This window comes from Cupressus sempervirens, chromosome 3 (assembly GCF_028749045.1).
Source record: "Cupressus sempervirens isolate cs-2001-9-10 chromosome 3, ASM2874904v1, whole genome shotgun sequence".
NCBI classification, from domain to species: domain Eukaryota; kingdom Viridiplantae; phylum Streptophyta; class Pinopsida; order Cupressales; family Cupressaceae; genus Cupressus; species Cupressus sempervirens.
The window spans coordinates 721,586,421-721,604,089 of NC_143120.1; the positions used below are offsets into that span (position 1 = coordinate 721,586,421).

A 17,669-nucleotide genomic window follows, 5' to 3' on the forward strand; every position below is an offset into this window, starting at 1 on the left:
GAAAGTTTAAGTTTGTGGATCACTTTAAACTTTGAACTTGCAATATGAACAAAATTTCATATAATTTTCACATCTGATATTCTATTGATTTTTGAATCAACACTTTGACAATTCATTTTCAGTTGAAGATGTGTTAGTAGGTTGATATTGTTAAATCAGTTACTCTTCTTCCTTGTACTGGGATCTAGTTATTCTGTTATAGCCATTGATCCCTTTCATTTGAATGCATAGAGTAGTTATTATAACTGTTTCAAGTGAATATGAAAGATATTGTTTATTTCGTTTACAATTAATTGATTATTTAGAAGAGCGGAGTTTTAACATGTTACACAACAAAACAACCTAAAGCTTGAATTTTCACAACTATAATTATGAAAGTTTAAGTTTGTGGATCACTTTAAACTTTGAACTTGCAATATGAACAAAATTTCATATAATTTCACATCTGATATTCTATTGATTTTTGAATAAACACTTTGACAATAAAAATTCTATGTATTTAGAGGTTGACATTGTTTTCGGCCTATGTATCCCTAACCGGATATTTTCTCAGAATCCTTTTAAACGAATCTTAGAAATTTTAAACAAATAAATTCATGCAATGATTTTCAGATTCAACCAGCAAAACCCCATTAAATAACCAGATAAATAAATCTCCAACAGAAATACATTTTTAAAAAAAGTTTCATTGAAGTTCAACAAAATCACCAAGAAATCCAATTGTAGATACAATACTTATAGAAATATTAGATAATACAAAAGATGAACCTGAAATACAATGTGAAACACCTATGCCATGTCTCCAACCGAAAATGAGTTTCCATCCATTGTCCATGCTTGAGGGTTTCCTTCCTTTCACCTGCTGAAAGATGAAACTTCTAAAAATAACTCTCCAAGATAGAAACCAAAATCCAAATTGCAAAACAAAGTATCTCCAAAATGAATCAGCTTCCTTCCTTTTATCCTCAAAGTGGAACCCTGCAATCCCCTTGTCATGTCTTTTCATCTTATTCCTCCTTTTGTGCTAAATCCCAAATTTTTGCCCAATTTAAATAATCATATAGCCGTTATGTAATTCATGTGAAGTCAGTTGGCTAGTAAATTAGTTGAATTAATATGATCGTGTGAAATGGAAATATAGTTGTTCATTTTAATTCATGTGAAGATGACATGTTAGTTATTTGTTACAATTTTCACAAAAAATGAATAGTTATTGTTTTAAGAAGTTTGGAAAAGTTAATTGCTTGTTTGAAATGGTGGTTAGCTGTTGTCATGATTATAAAAAAGATTTTTTTATTATAGTTACCTTGATTTATATTAAGGAAAATGTTCTTATCGTGAAAATTCTTCTTGGTTGAAGAACATGACAAAAGGGGGGGAATTTTGTCAAAACAAGAGCCAAGCTTGGGGAACCAAAAGTCCACTGGCAGGCCATCACGTTCACGTATATATTCTAACCATCTTGGCTAAGGTTAAACAACTAGGCAAGCAAGAGTACACCTTGGACGACCATGAGCTAACAAGTCAGTTCATAACAGTTATCAATTAAAGAAAAACATTAAGCATTAAATTAATAAGACAAGTTACCTTTTTATTTGAGATTATTTTGGAGCCTCTCGTTATGCTTTATATACCGACACCATGATATCAGGATACCTATATACTTCCACATACATGTATGTGTGTGTGCGCATAAATCAATATAATGTTACAATGGAATGAATGATTAAAATTACGCACATGTATGTATATGCTTAAGTACAAATAGAGGTGGCATAGATACCATAATGCTGATATATTTTAAAAATCATTTGGAGGGAGTACCTTTATCATTATCATTATTATTGCTCCTAGTTGATTTTGAGCGATTGCGTATCTTTTCATCAAGCTTATATTTTTGAATGTTCTTTTCAAATATACCAATGGAGTTTATTTATTTTTGAGCCGATGGAAATGTAATTCTTTTTGGAACCGAAGCCTGGCTATGTGTCTGCTACCTCAGCCTTTCTTGTAACCGATCATGCATTTGCAGACTATTTTATATATCTTCTCGCCATAACTTTGCAGGCATTCTTCAAGTGTTAGCTCTACGATTTTATTCATTCTTGAAGCAATAATCATAAGCCATATACTAGGAGCACTATAGTCAATATTGTTTCCGAGCTCCATATCTTTAGCGTTGTGCTTCTAGATTTGCCAAGTCGTTTATAGCATCTAACTATTATAGATTTTCATTTCTGTCTACCAGACGAGGATAGAAATCTATACCCACACAAGGCAGTGCACCTCTTTCTAGCAGTGCAATTAGGTTATGCATTACATTTTTCCCTTTATTATGCTACAATAGGAGGACCGAAAGATGATATCATAGATGTGAACTTCATATGTTGTTAATGTATTACAGCAAGTATATGTTGTTAATGTATTACAGCAAGTAATCTGCTATGCATATATTATGTACAAATTTTGTGTATGATATGATGTTTCAAAGCACCGAAGTACTTTACTGTACATATTATTAAAATATGATGGGTTACACAGAGTTGTTGGCAATATGCCTCTGAGATAAGTACAATATTTGTTACTGTGATAAAAAAATTTGTAGAATGATTTGGATTTAGAATTGCAAATTGATACCAAAACTGGACTTTACACAAGTGATCTCCTAGGAAGCACCCATAAGGACTTGAATGATCAAGATAAAGGTTGGGAGGAGAGAACATCCCTGTAATAGCAAAAACAAGATGAATCAGTAATGTGTATATATATAACAGCATTAAATAACTGAGTTAGCTCATTGGTTGTCCAATATATAACTTGTGTTGTCAAGTCGAGCGGTGGGTGATTGGGCATAATTAGTGGCCCACCGAAATCCTTGGCCAAGGTAGGTCAGTGGCTTGCTTGTTACTGCGATCACTAGATGTCAGAGTGCTAGCTAGCAGACGATAGGTTGATGGAGGATATCCGTAGCCTCATCTGTTGTCTAGTCGACGCTACACTGGGATGCTCAGGTGGTAGGTTTGTGGTGCCCCAAGCCTAACCCTGGGATGGGGAGGGCCTTTCTTGGATGAGATTGTGTGGAGATAAATAAAGGTTTGTGGTTGGGAGGCTAAGCCCATGGAAATGCTTCTCCTCTCCACCAAATGTCGAGGCTTGCTCAACACAGTAACCGTTATCTGCTTCATATTTGGTACTTGATTTTTTTGTATTTTTGTTTGTCATTTTACATCATATTATGTAATCATGATACTTAATTATGTTATCATTTGAAAGATTGTATTAGGAATGGAAAAGAAATAGATATGGAAGTTATAATTGTATTTCATGTGAATTAGATTACTTCATTGTCGTTCCCTTTAATATGAATTGCAATATCTGAAAAAGTACATTAAATTCCTATTTCATATAAAGTAGTTATTATAATTGTCACTTCGTCATTCTATTATGAATATAGATGTATCCTGAATTATAGTTTTAAAATGGCTACAAGAAAATAGCATGTTACACTTTGTCACTTTTAGACCACTTTATAATATTAATGATTAAAGCGACCTTTTTATAAATTTACATTATGCTCTCATAAGTCAATTTTTATATCACATTAATATGTCTTTAAGTTTCCCAATGTCCCAAAAAGAGGGACATTATAGTCCTCCTTCCTCGAGATTGCTCTCCCTCAAGCAATCATGAGTCCATAAAACAATACCAGGATCCCATATCCATCTGCTAGCATTTTTCTGGCCCATGTTGGTAAGTCCGAAGTCAAGACCTGCAATCTTGTGGTACTAAAGATAAGAATGCAACCCATCTATCACTATGATCCCTGGATCCCATGTCATCCTGAGAGATATTGTTGCTTCTGCCTGCTGAGCTACTCTAAACACAGTTGTGTCAAGTCTCAGATAGTAAGGCAGCTCAACATAGTCCACATAATACATAGTGTCCATCATGTTAACTCCTAGATCCCAAATTAACCTCTCAGCATGATCCTGGGTATAAAATAGGTGTCTATCAACCCATCATCACCCTGAATCATCCAACTAACAAGCAGATCACCCTACCAAAACCAAAAACATCTCCAAAATGTATGAAGTCCAACTCATAAGACCACCACAGGCTGCTGCTATACTCTGAATCAAGAATGGGAATGATAACCATGTTGTCATTGCGCCCTTGCACCAGAAGGAAATTCATCTCATAAGTATGTGCCTCAAGATGTGATCAATCTGTAACTCACTATCTTCTAAAGGCCGAGCCTAATCTAAAAATATAATAACAGACCAAGTGGAGAAGCCACTCTTAACTAGGGCATGGATAAAAATTAATCACCGATCAGTAAAGAGGCAACTGCCATATAATAAGAACTTGGTGGCAAAACAATAGGTGAGGTCTAGGAACCTTCATCTCTTGGTTCACTTTCAATACCATCAGCCAAATCATTATCGCCATATAAAACAGATCATTGTCAAGTGAAATCTCTAAACTATTTTCACTTGGTTCCTCTCTATCCACATGGCATTGTGAAGATATACAACAGCTGTCATAAAAATCAGAATTCTTGAATCTAACTTCTTATTGGCCCTTTCCATAATCGTTAACATAATGAACTTCATCTAAATAAGGTGAAGTGTATATATTATGTTCTCCTTCATTCTCACCAAAGATATTAATGATTTAATCCCTTCTATAATTTACATGATCTCCTTAGTCTTAGGTTCTCGATCATCATCTTGGTGAGTAGCTGTCCTAAAAAGTCTGATTTTCAGCCTGATGTAATGAGTATAGTGTCATACTTAGTTGGAGACATAACCTATCTATCTCCTTCTCTTTTTTATCTTCAGCATGTTTGATGGCTATATCCCTGTCTTTGAGCAATTTCAAGTAGTCTGATTTCATTCTTTCCTATGCCCCTTTGGGTGTATGCAAATATCCATTATTAATTCCATTCACTATTCCCTTCTCCTTTTCGATACTTTTAACTTCCCACATGGATTCTTCAATGTTTTTATGGGTACTATCAAAATGCACTAAAGCTGGAATGACCATATCATTTGTTACTTTCAGCTTAACCTCCAAATTGTACGATCCAAAATCATCAACTAAAGACGGAATTTTTGATTGGTCTTTCAAATCAACACCTATATTGACATCATCTTGCTCTAATTCCTGTACACTAGATTCATTTTCATTTTCAGCTGTGCCCTTTTCATGATTTTCCCCCACATCTCCAAATTAATTGCCTCGTCAACTATTACGTCAATTTTAGCCTTATGGTCACCATAATGTTTGCCAATAATGACCTTCAATTCACCAAATAAGATGCGAGAATAATCCTTACCATTAATCAGAGTTGGTTCCGACTCATGGTTTTCATTATGTTGAGGCTGAACTATAAATTTCCCCAACTCCCTCAATGCTGATCTGCAATCTTTGGGTTGTCTCTTCTTCCTTCTTCTTCTCACAAATTTGACGAAGAGACCAAGCACACTTACAAGTGAAACAAAACTGCTCTTTCCTCATTTGGTTCTTGCTTTTATTTTTTGGTCCCGCAACTTATATACCCATTAAAATCAGTTCACCATCCGTCACGAGATCCTGGAACCTGTCAATTTTGTGCTCAATTAATTCTTCCATGAGCTCATACTTGTAGGTGAGATCCTATACTGAATCAATCCTTTGGAGAGTTCATGTGTACTAGGAGGTATAATACGTTCCCTGCTCCAAAAAACTACAAGGTTGATTGCAACCTCTTGCAAATATCATCAGCAACATCAAGAATTGAAGATACAATGGTATGCATGCAGGCCTTTACATTTTAATGATGCTTCCTAGTTTCAGTCAAAAAGCATTGTAACAGCTGAGAATTAATTCATTGCATTCAAAGTCAATCATAATGAAAAATACTCTAATTTTTGTCACAATATCTAAAATCTTAACAATCTTGGCAAAAGCTGGGTCTTGGTCATCATGTAATCCCTGTAAGTTTTTCGCAATGAGCTGCAAAACTTTCCTCAATACATCTTTATTATAGGCTTCTGTGGGAGCTGTTATTCATATAATCTCGCTGAGACATGAAACGGCTAGCCTAACATCTTTATGTGGATGCTCCATAAACTTGTGTTGGACCAAGGCTAACATTGAAGGTTGTAAAGCCCAATTCAAGAGCCTACAATTGGACTGATCAACTTTTGTCAAATATGATTCTGATTCTTCCAAATTGGAGAGAATTTCATCCAAGGATTACACAAGCTCCAGCTGCAAACCAACCAATCAAGTTCAGACAATTTCCTACCTTTTTTTCTTTCTCCGAGTCTCGTAATTGATTACCATTGAATTCTTTGGAGAACAACTTAATCTTCAGATTTTCCATGGTCTTCATTTTGTTTTAAGCTGAATTTCACCAGATCTGATGCACAATTATGTTCAAATCGAAACAGGGTCACTGTATCTTCCAACTTGAAGAGGACAAGTCTGTGGTAGTAGTTTTCCAAGTACTGGAGAAATGGTTCAAGGCTCTAAATTCTGAAATTTACACCAATGGTACTGTTATGAAGAGTTTGAATTCAAATGTGTTGCCCCCTTGCAGTTTTCAAACATGACCTTTGATATCATGACAATTGCAATTCTAATATGACTTGAAATATTTATATTTTAACTCAATGATAACAGCAACAAACAACTGCTTCCTTTGTCATGAACCAGTCCCCCAAGGGGTAACAGGAGGATCAATGAGCTCTGAAACAAGCCTGCAAAATGCTTCAAATCTAACACTGACTCTCTTACTGCAATTTCAACTAAGATTCCTTACTAAAACTAAGTCAAAATCGCATGTTCATAACATTGATATTCCAAAAAAGTGTTTGAGTATCGTATCCTGAAATAAGTCTTGCATCACAGAGACATAACAATGAATGCTTGGTGCACTGAATATTTCACCGAACCACAAGTTGATTAAATAGCGTTTAACAAACCCTCATGAACTGTACAATGTAGGGACCATCCAAATAATTTTGTTGATTAATTTACACTCAACTTGAAATTAGTAGCTTGCTGCCAAAAACATTTTGTTAAACAATTGCCTGTTAAAGAAAAATAACTGCGAATAACTACTCTTTGAATGTGGTTCTCTGCCACAGTAATGGGTCCAGCATCATAGACTCGAGAAAATATTATTTCCTTTAGAGTCGATGTCCACAACAGACTCAAATTAAGTTGTACGGAAGACATGCCCAAGCCAGGGATGCAGCTCCTACAGTATTGGCATTCAGTGCTAATTAATGATATGCTGCAAGTGGTGCATTTCTAATAGCGTGAAAACATTCATAGTCAATTTGTATTCCCACAAGTTGTCATATTACTAATAGCTCTTCCTTAAACCATAGAGAGGAGATTCAAACATTGAAATTGACTCCAACAATTATACACAACAGGACTCCATAAGTTAGGCCTTTGAGAAATGATATTTTATTGTACATTTGAACGCAACAGAAATCTCTGATATGCAGTTCCTAGAATCTTCATAATTTTTTGTAACATTAGCGACTGCATTTCTTTTAATATTCCATTATCAGATATTCTTCAGCCATGTTCAACCTGAAGTCAGGTACTTCCAATGGCAGTATCCAGATGCGGTTTGTATGCTACACCCAGTCTTGTGACAAAGAAACCGTCAGACTCGCACAAAATAATCTGCAAGACTCCACAATTCTGTGTTTGAAGTTCTTCCTTAACTTTCTTGGTGCTTGCCTCAACATTTGTTCCTGCAGAACATCAAATACTATCGTCATTCAATTCTCAGAATACCTTGGAGCTCATTCCTCATGGTCTCAACACAAATGTTACAGAATGAATGATCTTCTTTTCCAAACCACAACCCAACCCCAGCTTTGATAACTGCCAAACCCAATTCTTGGCATCTCTGCAGATACGAAGAGGATTCTTAATTAATAGTTATGAACACTGAATTCACAAGCATCCTTTAAAGATTCGAGTACTTACGGTTGTCATGGCAAGCCCAATAGCCAGAGTGAGATGGCTCTTGTTCTGAAATGGCAATAATGAGTTAATCCGCTTCCAATAAGAACACTCTAATTATGAATATTAGTCCAAATCTTTAATCTGGGCAAATATTTCAATTTGATTACTTGGAAGTTCCTTCGCATATGCCAAACTTAGGAAGCGGCATAAAATCAAGCCCATGAAAATGCAATCTCGACTGTAATCAAAATGAACGCACTTCAAATAAAATATCCAATACTCTATATTAATGTTTTAATATTTATCCTGTGACTATGGTCGGGCATAGGCAACTTCAAATACTCTCCTAAATCATGTTTTCCAAATAATATATTCTACTTTTGTTTACATAAACACCAAAAAATTATGACATTCCAAAACTTCGGCCCCACAATTTGTTCAATACTCTCTTATGTCTTGCCAGAAGCAATACATAATAAACCAAATCAAAACTTATTTCCCGAAAGGCCATGACGTCACAGAAACATAACACATTCAAACTATAGAAAGCTCGATGAATTCTTCAGCGGCTACTAGTAATGAAAGAATATTTCCTGGCAAACAATTTGATGTGATTAAAATATTGTTAGAAGCAGTTTGCACATTCCTCCTTCCACCAGCCACTTTCAAGAATCATTTTCTCACATGCCTTTTCATTTTTTATTCAACAATTTTCTCCAAGAATTATGTCTTCTCTTACCTTACTCAGGTTCTATGGCCAAATATTCCAATGCAACTCAAAATAAAATTTACATTTGCTTAGTAAACAATTTATAATCACCTTTTTTATTCAATGGGATGAAATAAATTCAGTTTCCTTATACATATTTCACAGCTTCAAAACTTTACAAACATTTACTTCAACAACTCCTTGAAGAGGTACCAAAAAAAATTATGTTGATGATTTTTGAACTACAAAGAAGTGGAAATAAGTCTCTTATTTGTGAAACCTCACAAGCAGATAAAATGTTTATAGAAATTTTTATTTATTTTTTTCTAATGAAACATCTAGTTATACCCAACAGGATGGCAGGTTCAATGCTGTAATACCATTGTAATATCCCTAACCAGATTTTTCTCAAATCCCTTAGCAAAATCTCAAAAAAATTAAACAAATATATTCATGCAATGATTTTCAGACTTCACCAGAAAAACCCCATTAAATAACCAAATAAAAATAAGTCTCAAATATTATTGCAATAAGTCTCCAGCAGAAATACATATTCAAAAATAATGTTTCATTGCAGTTGTTCAACAAAATGACCAAGAAATCCAGTCGTAAATACAGTAGCTACAGCAAGATTGGATAATAGAAAAAATGAAACTGAAATACAATGTGAAACACTTGTGCAATATCTCCAACTAACAATGGGTTTCAGTCCCCACACTTGCTGAAAGCTGAAGCTTTTGAAAATAACTCTCCAAGAGAGAAAGTGAAATCCAAATCACAAGACCAAGTATCTCCAAAATGAATTAGCTTCCTTCTTTTTATGCTCAAAGTGGTGAGCTTTCAATACCCTTCTTCTGTTTTTTAGCCTTATTCCTCCTTGGTCACTTTTAGCCTATTTTATAATATTAAATCATAGTTCCAAAAATCGCCGATTTGGCGATAAGATTCATGACTCCTGTTTTTTTGGGATCGAAAATCGCTGGTGGAAATTTTTTCATGTGAATCGCCAATATCGGCAATTCATGGCATAAATCGCCCAAATCGCCATCGGGTATCGCCAGAAATCGACCGCGGCAGCAAACATGAAAAGTTGGACTTAAAAAAAACACATGTTTTATTTGCTTTCTAATTTGTCTTTCCTCTTTGTTATTACCCTAAAGAGTCTTCTATTTGCTTAGCATGAGTAGAAGAGAGGAAGAGTGAGAGAGAAGAAGAGAAAAGAAAATCCATAGGTTTCCAACCAGCAAGAAGGAAGAGCACCAAAGAGATCAAAACTCCATCTGGGGAGGCCATAAATTGCATTGGGAGCATTAAGGAGTCAATATCAACACTCATCAACTCATTTGCAAGAGGTAAGTGCTGATTTTTTTTTGCATGTTAGTGTATTATGCATTTTTTGTTAAATTTTTTTAGTTTTCATTTGCAAATCTTGAATGTTTTTTATTTTTACTAAATTGCAAACTGGAGTTTGTTGTTTTGTAGCTTTTGTTTATTAGTTGCAAACTTTGATATTTTACATGAATTTTTTTATTGCAGCAGCCCTTTGCTTTCATTTTCCAATTTCCACAATGGGTAAAAAAGATGAATGCTGGAAATATAATGAAGAGTTTCTTGGAAGAACCAAATATCAAACAAAATGTATATTTTGTAAAGAAAAAATAAATTCCGGAGGTATCTATAGATTGAAATACCACATTGCTGGCATACCTGGCCATGATGTCACAGTTTGCACTCATCAAACTACTGAGGCAAAATGCACTTGTTTAGTGGCATTAGAAAAAATTGAACAAGACAAATTGAATAGGAAAATGCAACTTGAAGGGTTAAGAGGTATTGGCTCCCGTGCTCCCGCATCTACAGCCGCATCTACATCTGCATCGGCATCAGCTTCCGCATCCGTAGGTTGTGTTGGAGAGGGTTCTTCCAGGCCTCCTTTTCATCCTAGTTCTAGTGCTCATGCGAGTGTTAGTGGTAGTCGGTCTTATACTGAGACAGAGTCCAACACCAACCTATTGCGGCCTAAAGTGCGGAAAAACATAATGGATAGTTACTTTGTGCCCTACACTACTCTTGGCTCCCAACCCATGCTTGAGGGCATGGGTTTGAACAAGAAGATTCATGATGCTGCCAGAAAAGAGATTTGCAAATTTTGGTACTTTTGCAACATTCTATTTATTGCAGCCAAGTAATTGATTCTTTTTTCTTTGTTTTCTTTAAAGTTAAAGTTAAAAGTAAAAGTAAAACTTTGATTATATCTACTTGTTTTATGATTGGAGTTTTTGACATCTAAATTTCTAATCAATATCATTATCTATTTGTGACAGTGCTCCTTATTGGCAGAACATGATAGATGCAGTTGCTATTTGTGGTCTGGGGTTTAAAGCCCCGATTGAGGCTGAGTTGAGTGGATACCTCCTAGATGAAATGGTTGAGGATATGAGACATGAGCTTGAGGACAATCGAAAGGAGTGGATCGAAAAGGGTTGCACCATCATGACTGATGGTTGGATAGGTAGGAGGGGAAGAACACTCCTCAATTTTCTTGTATCCTGTGGAGGTGATTGATCATTCTACTTTCCTACATACATAATTTTGAATCGTGATTGACTATTTCAAATTTTGATTTGTTGATTGCTAATTATAATTTGTTTTTTTGTTACTTGTAGGATATACCATGTTCCTCAAATCCATTCATTCTTATGCTCATGTAAAAAACGCCACATACTTATGTGAGATTATTGAGGAAGTCATAACAAAGGTGGGGGAACAACATGTGGTGCAAGTGGTGACGGATAATGCAGCAAGTTATGTTGTTGCAGGTAAACTTTTAACTTTTCAAGTTTTGAAAATAAATTTATTTGAATTTTGAACTTTTTCTAATTCTAACTTAGAATTTCTAAGTTTCCTAAGTTCTAACATGTTTGAAATTTGAATTTCTAATTAACTTAAAATTGTTGTAGGTAAACTTTTGATGGAGAGGCACCCCACCATATTTTGGTCCCCTTGTGCGGCACACAGCATTGACCTCATGTTGGGGGAAATTGGCAAACTTGAGTGGGTCAAGTCATGTGTGGAAAGGGCAAAAAACATATGCAAGTGTATTTATAATCATTCATTTGTCCTTAGCACAATGAGGAAGTACACAGGAGACAAAGAGTTAGCTCGCCCAAGGATCACGAGGTTTGCCTCGAATTTCATCACCTTGCAGTCCTTATTGACATCAAGGGATGATTTGAGGAGCATGTTTGTTGGGCGGGAGTGGATTTCATCTTCCTATGTTGCGACCACTGCAGGGATAGATGTGGTGGATTGCATATTTGATGATGATGGTTTTTGGAAACCTGCTAGAGAAATCCTTAAGGTAAATTTATTGCAATTTAACATTTAATATTTTACAATTTACTATGCTAATTGTTTAATGATTTAGTTTTACCTTAAGTTATATTATTGAATTATTCTATATTTAAGTTTTGATTCAAATTTTTGTTTGACTTTATATGTAGGCCATTGAGCCCCTTGTATCTCTCCTACGAACTGCTAATGGGGAGAAGCCCTCTATGGGCTACATATATGAGGGCATGGATAGGACCAAGGAGGCCATTAGAGCCCAATATGCAAGAGTGCAGGAGAAGTATGCCCCTATTTGGGAGATCATTGATAGGAGATGGCAAAATCAGCTCCACAGACCCATCCATGCAGCAGCTTACTTTTTGAATCCGACATTTTGTTTCCGTCCTGACTTCAAGGTGGATGAGGAGGTTCTCACCGGATTATATACAGTGATCTAGAGGTTGAGTACTAATGAGGATAGCAGTGCTACAATTATTGAGCTCGATAAGTTCAATAATAAAGAAGGGCCACTTTTCTCTAGGAGGATGGCCATAGATGCTCGGGAAACAGTACAGCCAGGTAAAAATTAAATAATATATTCAATGTTCATGAATCTAGATTCTAAGCTTAAAGTTGATATGTAATTTTAGAGTTAACTTGTAATTTGTAATTTGTAAATGAGACTAATTGTTTTTATTTTCCCTTATTTCAAATAGATGGTGGCAAATGTTTGGGGCCACAACCCCAAAACTTCAAAAAATTGCCATCTGTATTTTGAGTCAGCCAAGTAGCACTTTTGGATGTGAGCACAGTTGGTCCATGTTCGAGCACATCCACTCGAAGAGTGGAAACAGGTTAACAGTGCAAAGGTTGAATGCTCTTGTCTTTGTTCATTACAACTTTCGTCTTAGGATTAGACAAATTTTGGGTACTGACTCCTCTCCGATCATTCTGGAGGAGATTGATCCAGAATCAGAGTGGCTCACAGAGGTTGTGGATCCAATCTTCACTGAGGAAGACCGTGCATGGGTTGACCAGGTGGATATAGAGGCTAAGGCAACTTGAGCACGTTCTTTAGGCATTGGTAGATGCACATGCGCATGCACAAACACAGGCCCTAGCGACGTTCGTGAGCCTATCTTACATTCGGGAGATATGGCTCGACAGTCCTCCAGGACCTACATTAGACGCCTTGCTACTAGGCAGACTGGATACTCAGAGGCTGAGGCTGAGGCTGCAACTGAGCTTGAGGATGATGTCGAGGATGATGATGACTATGAGCCTTAGGCTTGAGTGGAGCCTTGTTTTTATATTTTGTTTACAGATATTGATATTGAATCATTGATAGAGATATGTTTCAAACTTTCTTGGATCTTCATCTTAGATTCTTACATACATTTATGATTTGATGTCTTATGGATCATCTTACATACATTCTATGATTTAAATCATTATGATCATTTGATTTCTATTTATTTCAGCTAGCCTACAATTTACATTTTAGATAACATAGTTACGTATGTTATGGATTCTATGTTCCAAACTTCCATGTTTATGTATGTTAAGTTTTAACTTCTATTTGATGATGTTATAGTGTGTTTAAGTTATATTCAGTAAAGGGTGCATGAAATAAGTTTTAAATTGTTAAAATATTTAAATTTAAAGGGTTTTTTCAAATTTGCCAATTCATCGCCAATTCATGATTCGATTCAGCCTTGCCGATTCCAATCCGATTCCGATTCACATTACTTTGTATTAAATTGACCTTTTCTAAATTTATGTTACACTCCGATAAGTCATTTTTATTATTACATGAATGTCTTTAATTTCCCAATGTACCAAAAAGAGGACATTACAATCTATGATGTGTATTAAACACTCGTTTTGATTTACATATGATGGAAATAAGTAACATGTAACATGGTTTTCAAAGTCAATAATAGGTGTTCTTTAAGAATATCTTTTTGTATAGCAGCAATTTCTAGAAGAGATTGTGTTAGAGCTTTTTGTGTCAACGTTTCGGATCACACTCTGTGATCCATCATCAGGACATAAGAGAGCTAGAGGATGAGTAAGAATAGATTGATGTGTTTAAAAAAAAAATTGATTAGGTATTTCCAAATATTTGATAAATTTGCCAAAGTATTGCTAAGATTTCCCCCTTCTTTTGCCAAGTCCAAGCTTTCTAAGATTTGCTAAGTCCAATTTTTCAACTATGATAGAGGTAGACCATATCCATAATACAATAGAAAGCTTGAAAGTAGAATGACTAGAATCTTCTATAAGACATAGGATTTACTAGTAATGAATTTGAGGCAGTATATATTATGTTTACAAGTACTGACATATTTGTAATAAAGTATTAGGAAACAGACCCTTCAAGTTAAAAATCAACATATTTTCACTTACAACAAATAAAAAGACTACATCCAAAGTGAATATCTATGAATTATTCTAATTTCAAAAAAGGTTACTGCAGTATCCCCATTTATAATTAAGTATTTAATAAATAGATAAACTTAAGTACTTAATTAAAAAATATTTTGTTTGTTTAATAATTAAATAGTTAATTAAATATTTCAATCAAATATATAATAAGTTAATAACTGAACAACTACAAATAAATAAATATTAATAATTAATAAATAACAGATGATAATAAGTAATTATCATCACTGTCTAAGCAACCTCATAAGAACTATCATCATTCATTACAATCATAATCTAAAGTCAACAACCAGAAAATAATAGGCTCATTAACACTATCGCTAAGCGATGGATATGATTGCATTCTCACCACCATTCCTTAGATCTTAACAGCAGTAATAATCAAACATATCGATGATTAGAAAGGCATGGAATCAACAACTAAACAAGCCCAGTCAGCATCCTTGACCTTTAACATCCAATAGCGGGGGATATTATAACTAAGTCAGCACGGAGATCAAATATTCAAATCAGTAATTAGGAGTCTATTCAAACAGCGACTTGATTAGCATTAGACAGCCATCAGTTACTACTGAAATAGCAACTTGAATGATAGGCCGTAATCGTATCAATAATAAAAGGGTTGATAGTATCAACTGTTAGAAGCTTAATAATTCCACATCAGTCCTCGCATTTTTATAGACACAACAGCCATTGGGAATGAGATTAATGTCAACATAATTATCATCGATCAAGGTTAACATAATAAAACTAGTCTTGTGTAAGTGATCCCCTACGGCAGTATGATCAGCATGTAAACCCAAACTAACATGAAATACAGCTTAGAATATAGTTATCTATAATGACTAATTATGACAGAATATAATTAGGTTAAAAGATAAAGGGAAAGATATATTACGCAATGGCATGATACTAATAACCACCAATTACATATGGATCAGGAACGACTAACAGAAGAATAATTATGCAGCATGCTATATTAAAACTAAAACGGTAGGATTAATGCTTGCCAAGTACGGAGAGATATGGGGCATGCCTTTACCAAGCAACCCTTCATTCTTCAATTACGGTATAAGAAGGGATTTGAATCATTGCATTATCATGGAATAGAAAAAATAAGAAAGAAATTTAAAAGGAAGATGATAAGATATCTTCACACCATCGAAGAAGGAAAATCATTACGAATACTCTTCAAGAATAAATATGAAAGAGATTGAATCTCTTATACTGCCCTGTGTAACAGCAAGGTTGTAGCATATCTGAATTGGATATGTATATATCCTATTAAGGACAAAGGACCATTATGTAGTCATATAAATATATATAAGTAATATGGATATAATAAATATATGTGTGATAATAATAATCAGATATATATATATATATATATATATATATATATATATATATATGTATGTATATGTATATTCGTTAATTAAAATTTAGTATATATGATCCTAGGAGAGCGTGGGGGTCAGCGATTTGTAATCCTTTGTGATATGGACTTGTACCTATAAACTTTAAAGAAATCCTTTGCTGGTGTCTAGGCAACTTGGATAACACCGACTCCTTCCTTTATTGAGCTGAAATAGAATAAGGTTGGATATGAACTTAAGTGTAATGAGATAAATGACAAATCCTATCTTAAACATTACAATCCAAACCCTAACTGAGAAATTTTAACTAAAATTAAGTCCAGTCCCAACAGGGGACATTACAGTTACATGAAATAAAACATCTCCACAATGAATATGATTAAAAAAATGGACTTTTCTTACCTCATCTTCTGCTTTGACATCCTTCACTAGAATCATTTCCAAAACCTCATTATTGCTCCCCAAATTTGAGGATAAGAAAGTATCCTGCATGTCATCAATGCCATTTTCATTAAGGCCTGAGTTTAAACTAGCATGATCAGATTCTTTGGAGATTGTGAAGCCTGAAATTTCATTGGATGAATCACCATTGTGCTCTCCATCAACCAAAGATGCTCCATCAGTATCAATATCAGAATCAGAAACGTTGGACTCAGATGTGAAGTGAACATCCTCTGCTGCTGTCTTATGGTTAAATCTGCAAGAAAGAATGTCAAAGACATCAAGTCCTCTTCTTCGGAATGTTCAAGTCAAGTCATATTTGTTAATTTATATAATGTCATTAAAAAACTGTTTATAGTACAGTCTTCCATAAACGAGTGGAATCACATTGCAGGTACTCTATATGTTTCTAATTAGTGTGGAAACTTGAGTTCAAATAACAGAATACAGTTTTAGAATGATAGTACAACATATAGAGGATTCACATTGATCCAGAAAATATTACTACTTGTAGATTTCAAGAATCCAAAATTAATTTCTACCTTTCTGCTTGCATAAATAAACAAGATTTTTCAAAAGTAACTATATTGTGAGTAAAATGAGAAAAAAATGCTCACAAGGAATATGCCACCATTCGTCTCTCGTGTAATTGTACTCGCCTATATACTAGGAAGCAAGGACAACTTGCTTTGGAGGTGTGCATCCTTCTTGGGGTCCCTTTCTCTTCCATATTCCTTAAAATATAGCATAATATGGCATCCTTTATAGTCGAGTTATTGGTCTTTGAGGTAGGGTTGTTTATGCAATGGCCCCTGAGGTGTTGTTATCTACATATCTCTTGCAATGTTGGGGGTCTATCAATCACCAGCCATAACACAATTTCCGGCCAAGGGAATCGATATAACTTACCTTGATCACCTAGCATGACACAACTCGCTGGATGGTGATTGTTGTTGTTTACATTCCCTAAGGCATTATTGCTCAATGAGTCACCTAGCTTAATGCAGCTTGCTGGAATTCATATGACTAACCATACATGTTCACCAAGCATAATGCAACTTACTAGCCTTGTGTGTTTCATAGGATGTGATTTGTCACCCATGGTCATCTAGCATAACCCAACCTGTTAAACCATGAGGGCTTTGTAATGTGCATGACACCTAACGATAAATAAAGCTAATGCCAAAATCATGTACCCCTGATTGTTTGCACTAAGTTCTTGCATGTGTTTGTAATATGTATGATTAAGTTCCTTGATGTGTGTATTTAATGCTATATTCTAGGGATAATGCTTGGCATAGAAACAAATTTCCATTACAAGCTCTCTTTACCTCACTGACTTGGACCTTTGTTTGCCGTTGTATGTATTAACATTGCTACTATATTGA

At 34.8% G+C, this 17,669-nt stretch overlaps 1 protein-coding gene across 2 annotated transcripts in view; it reads right to left on the reverse strand.

The window, feature by feature from the left end:
- Window positions 1-17,669, reverse strand: part of LOC149568799 (SET domain-containing protein) — a 97,721-nt gene that overhangs the window by 48,865 nt on the left and 31,187 nt on the right. Inside the window, exons 3-4 of one of the 2 annotated variants that reach the window (XM_089821686.1) lie at window positions 16,243-16,537; window positions 769-859 (exon numbers count right to left, since the gene is read on the reverse strand). In XM_089821686.1, the coding sequence (XP_089677812.1) occupies window positions 769-859; window positions 16,243-16,537 (386 nt within the window). The remainder of the gene's footprint in view (window positions 1-768; window positions 860-16,242; window positions 16,538-17,669) is intronic. The other variant, XM_089821685.1, reaches the window with a different exon arrangement.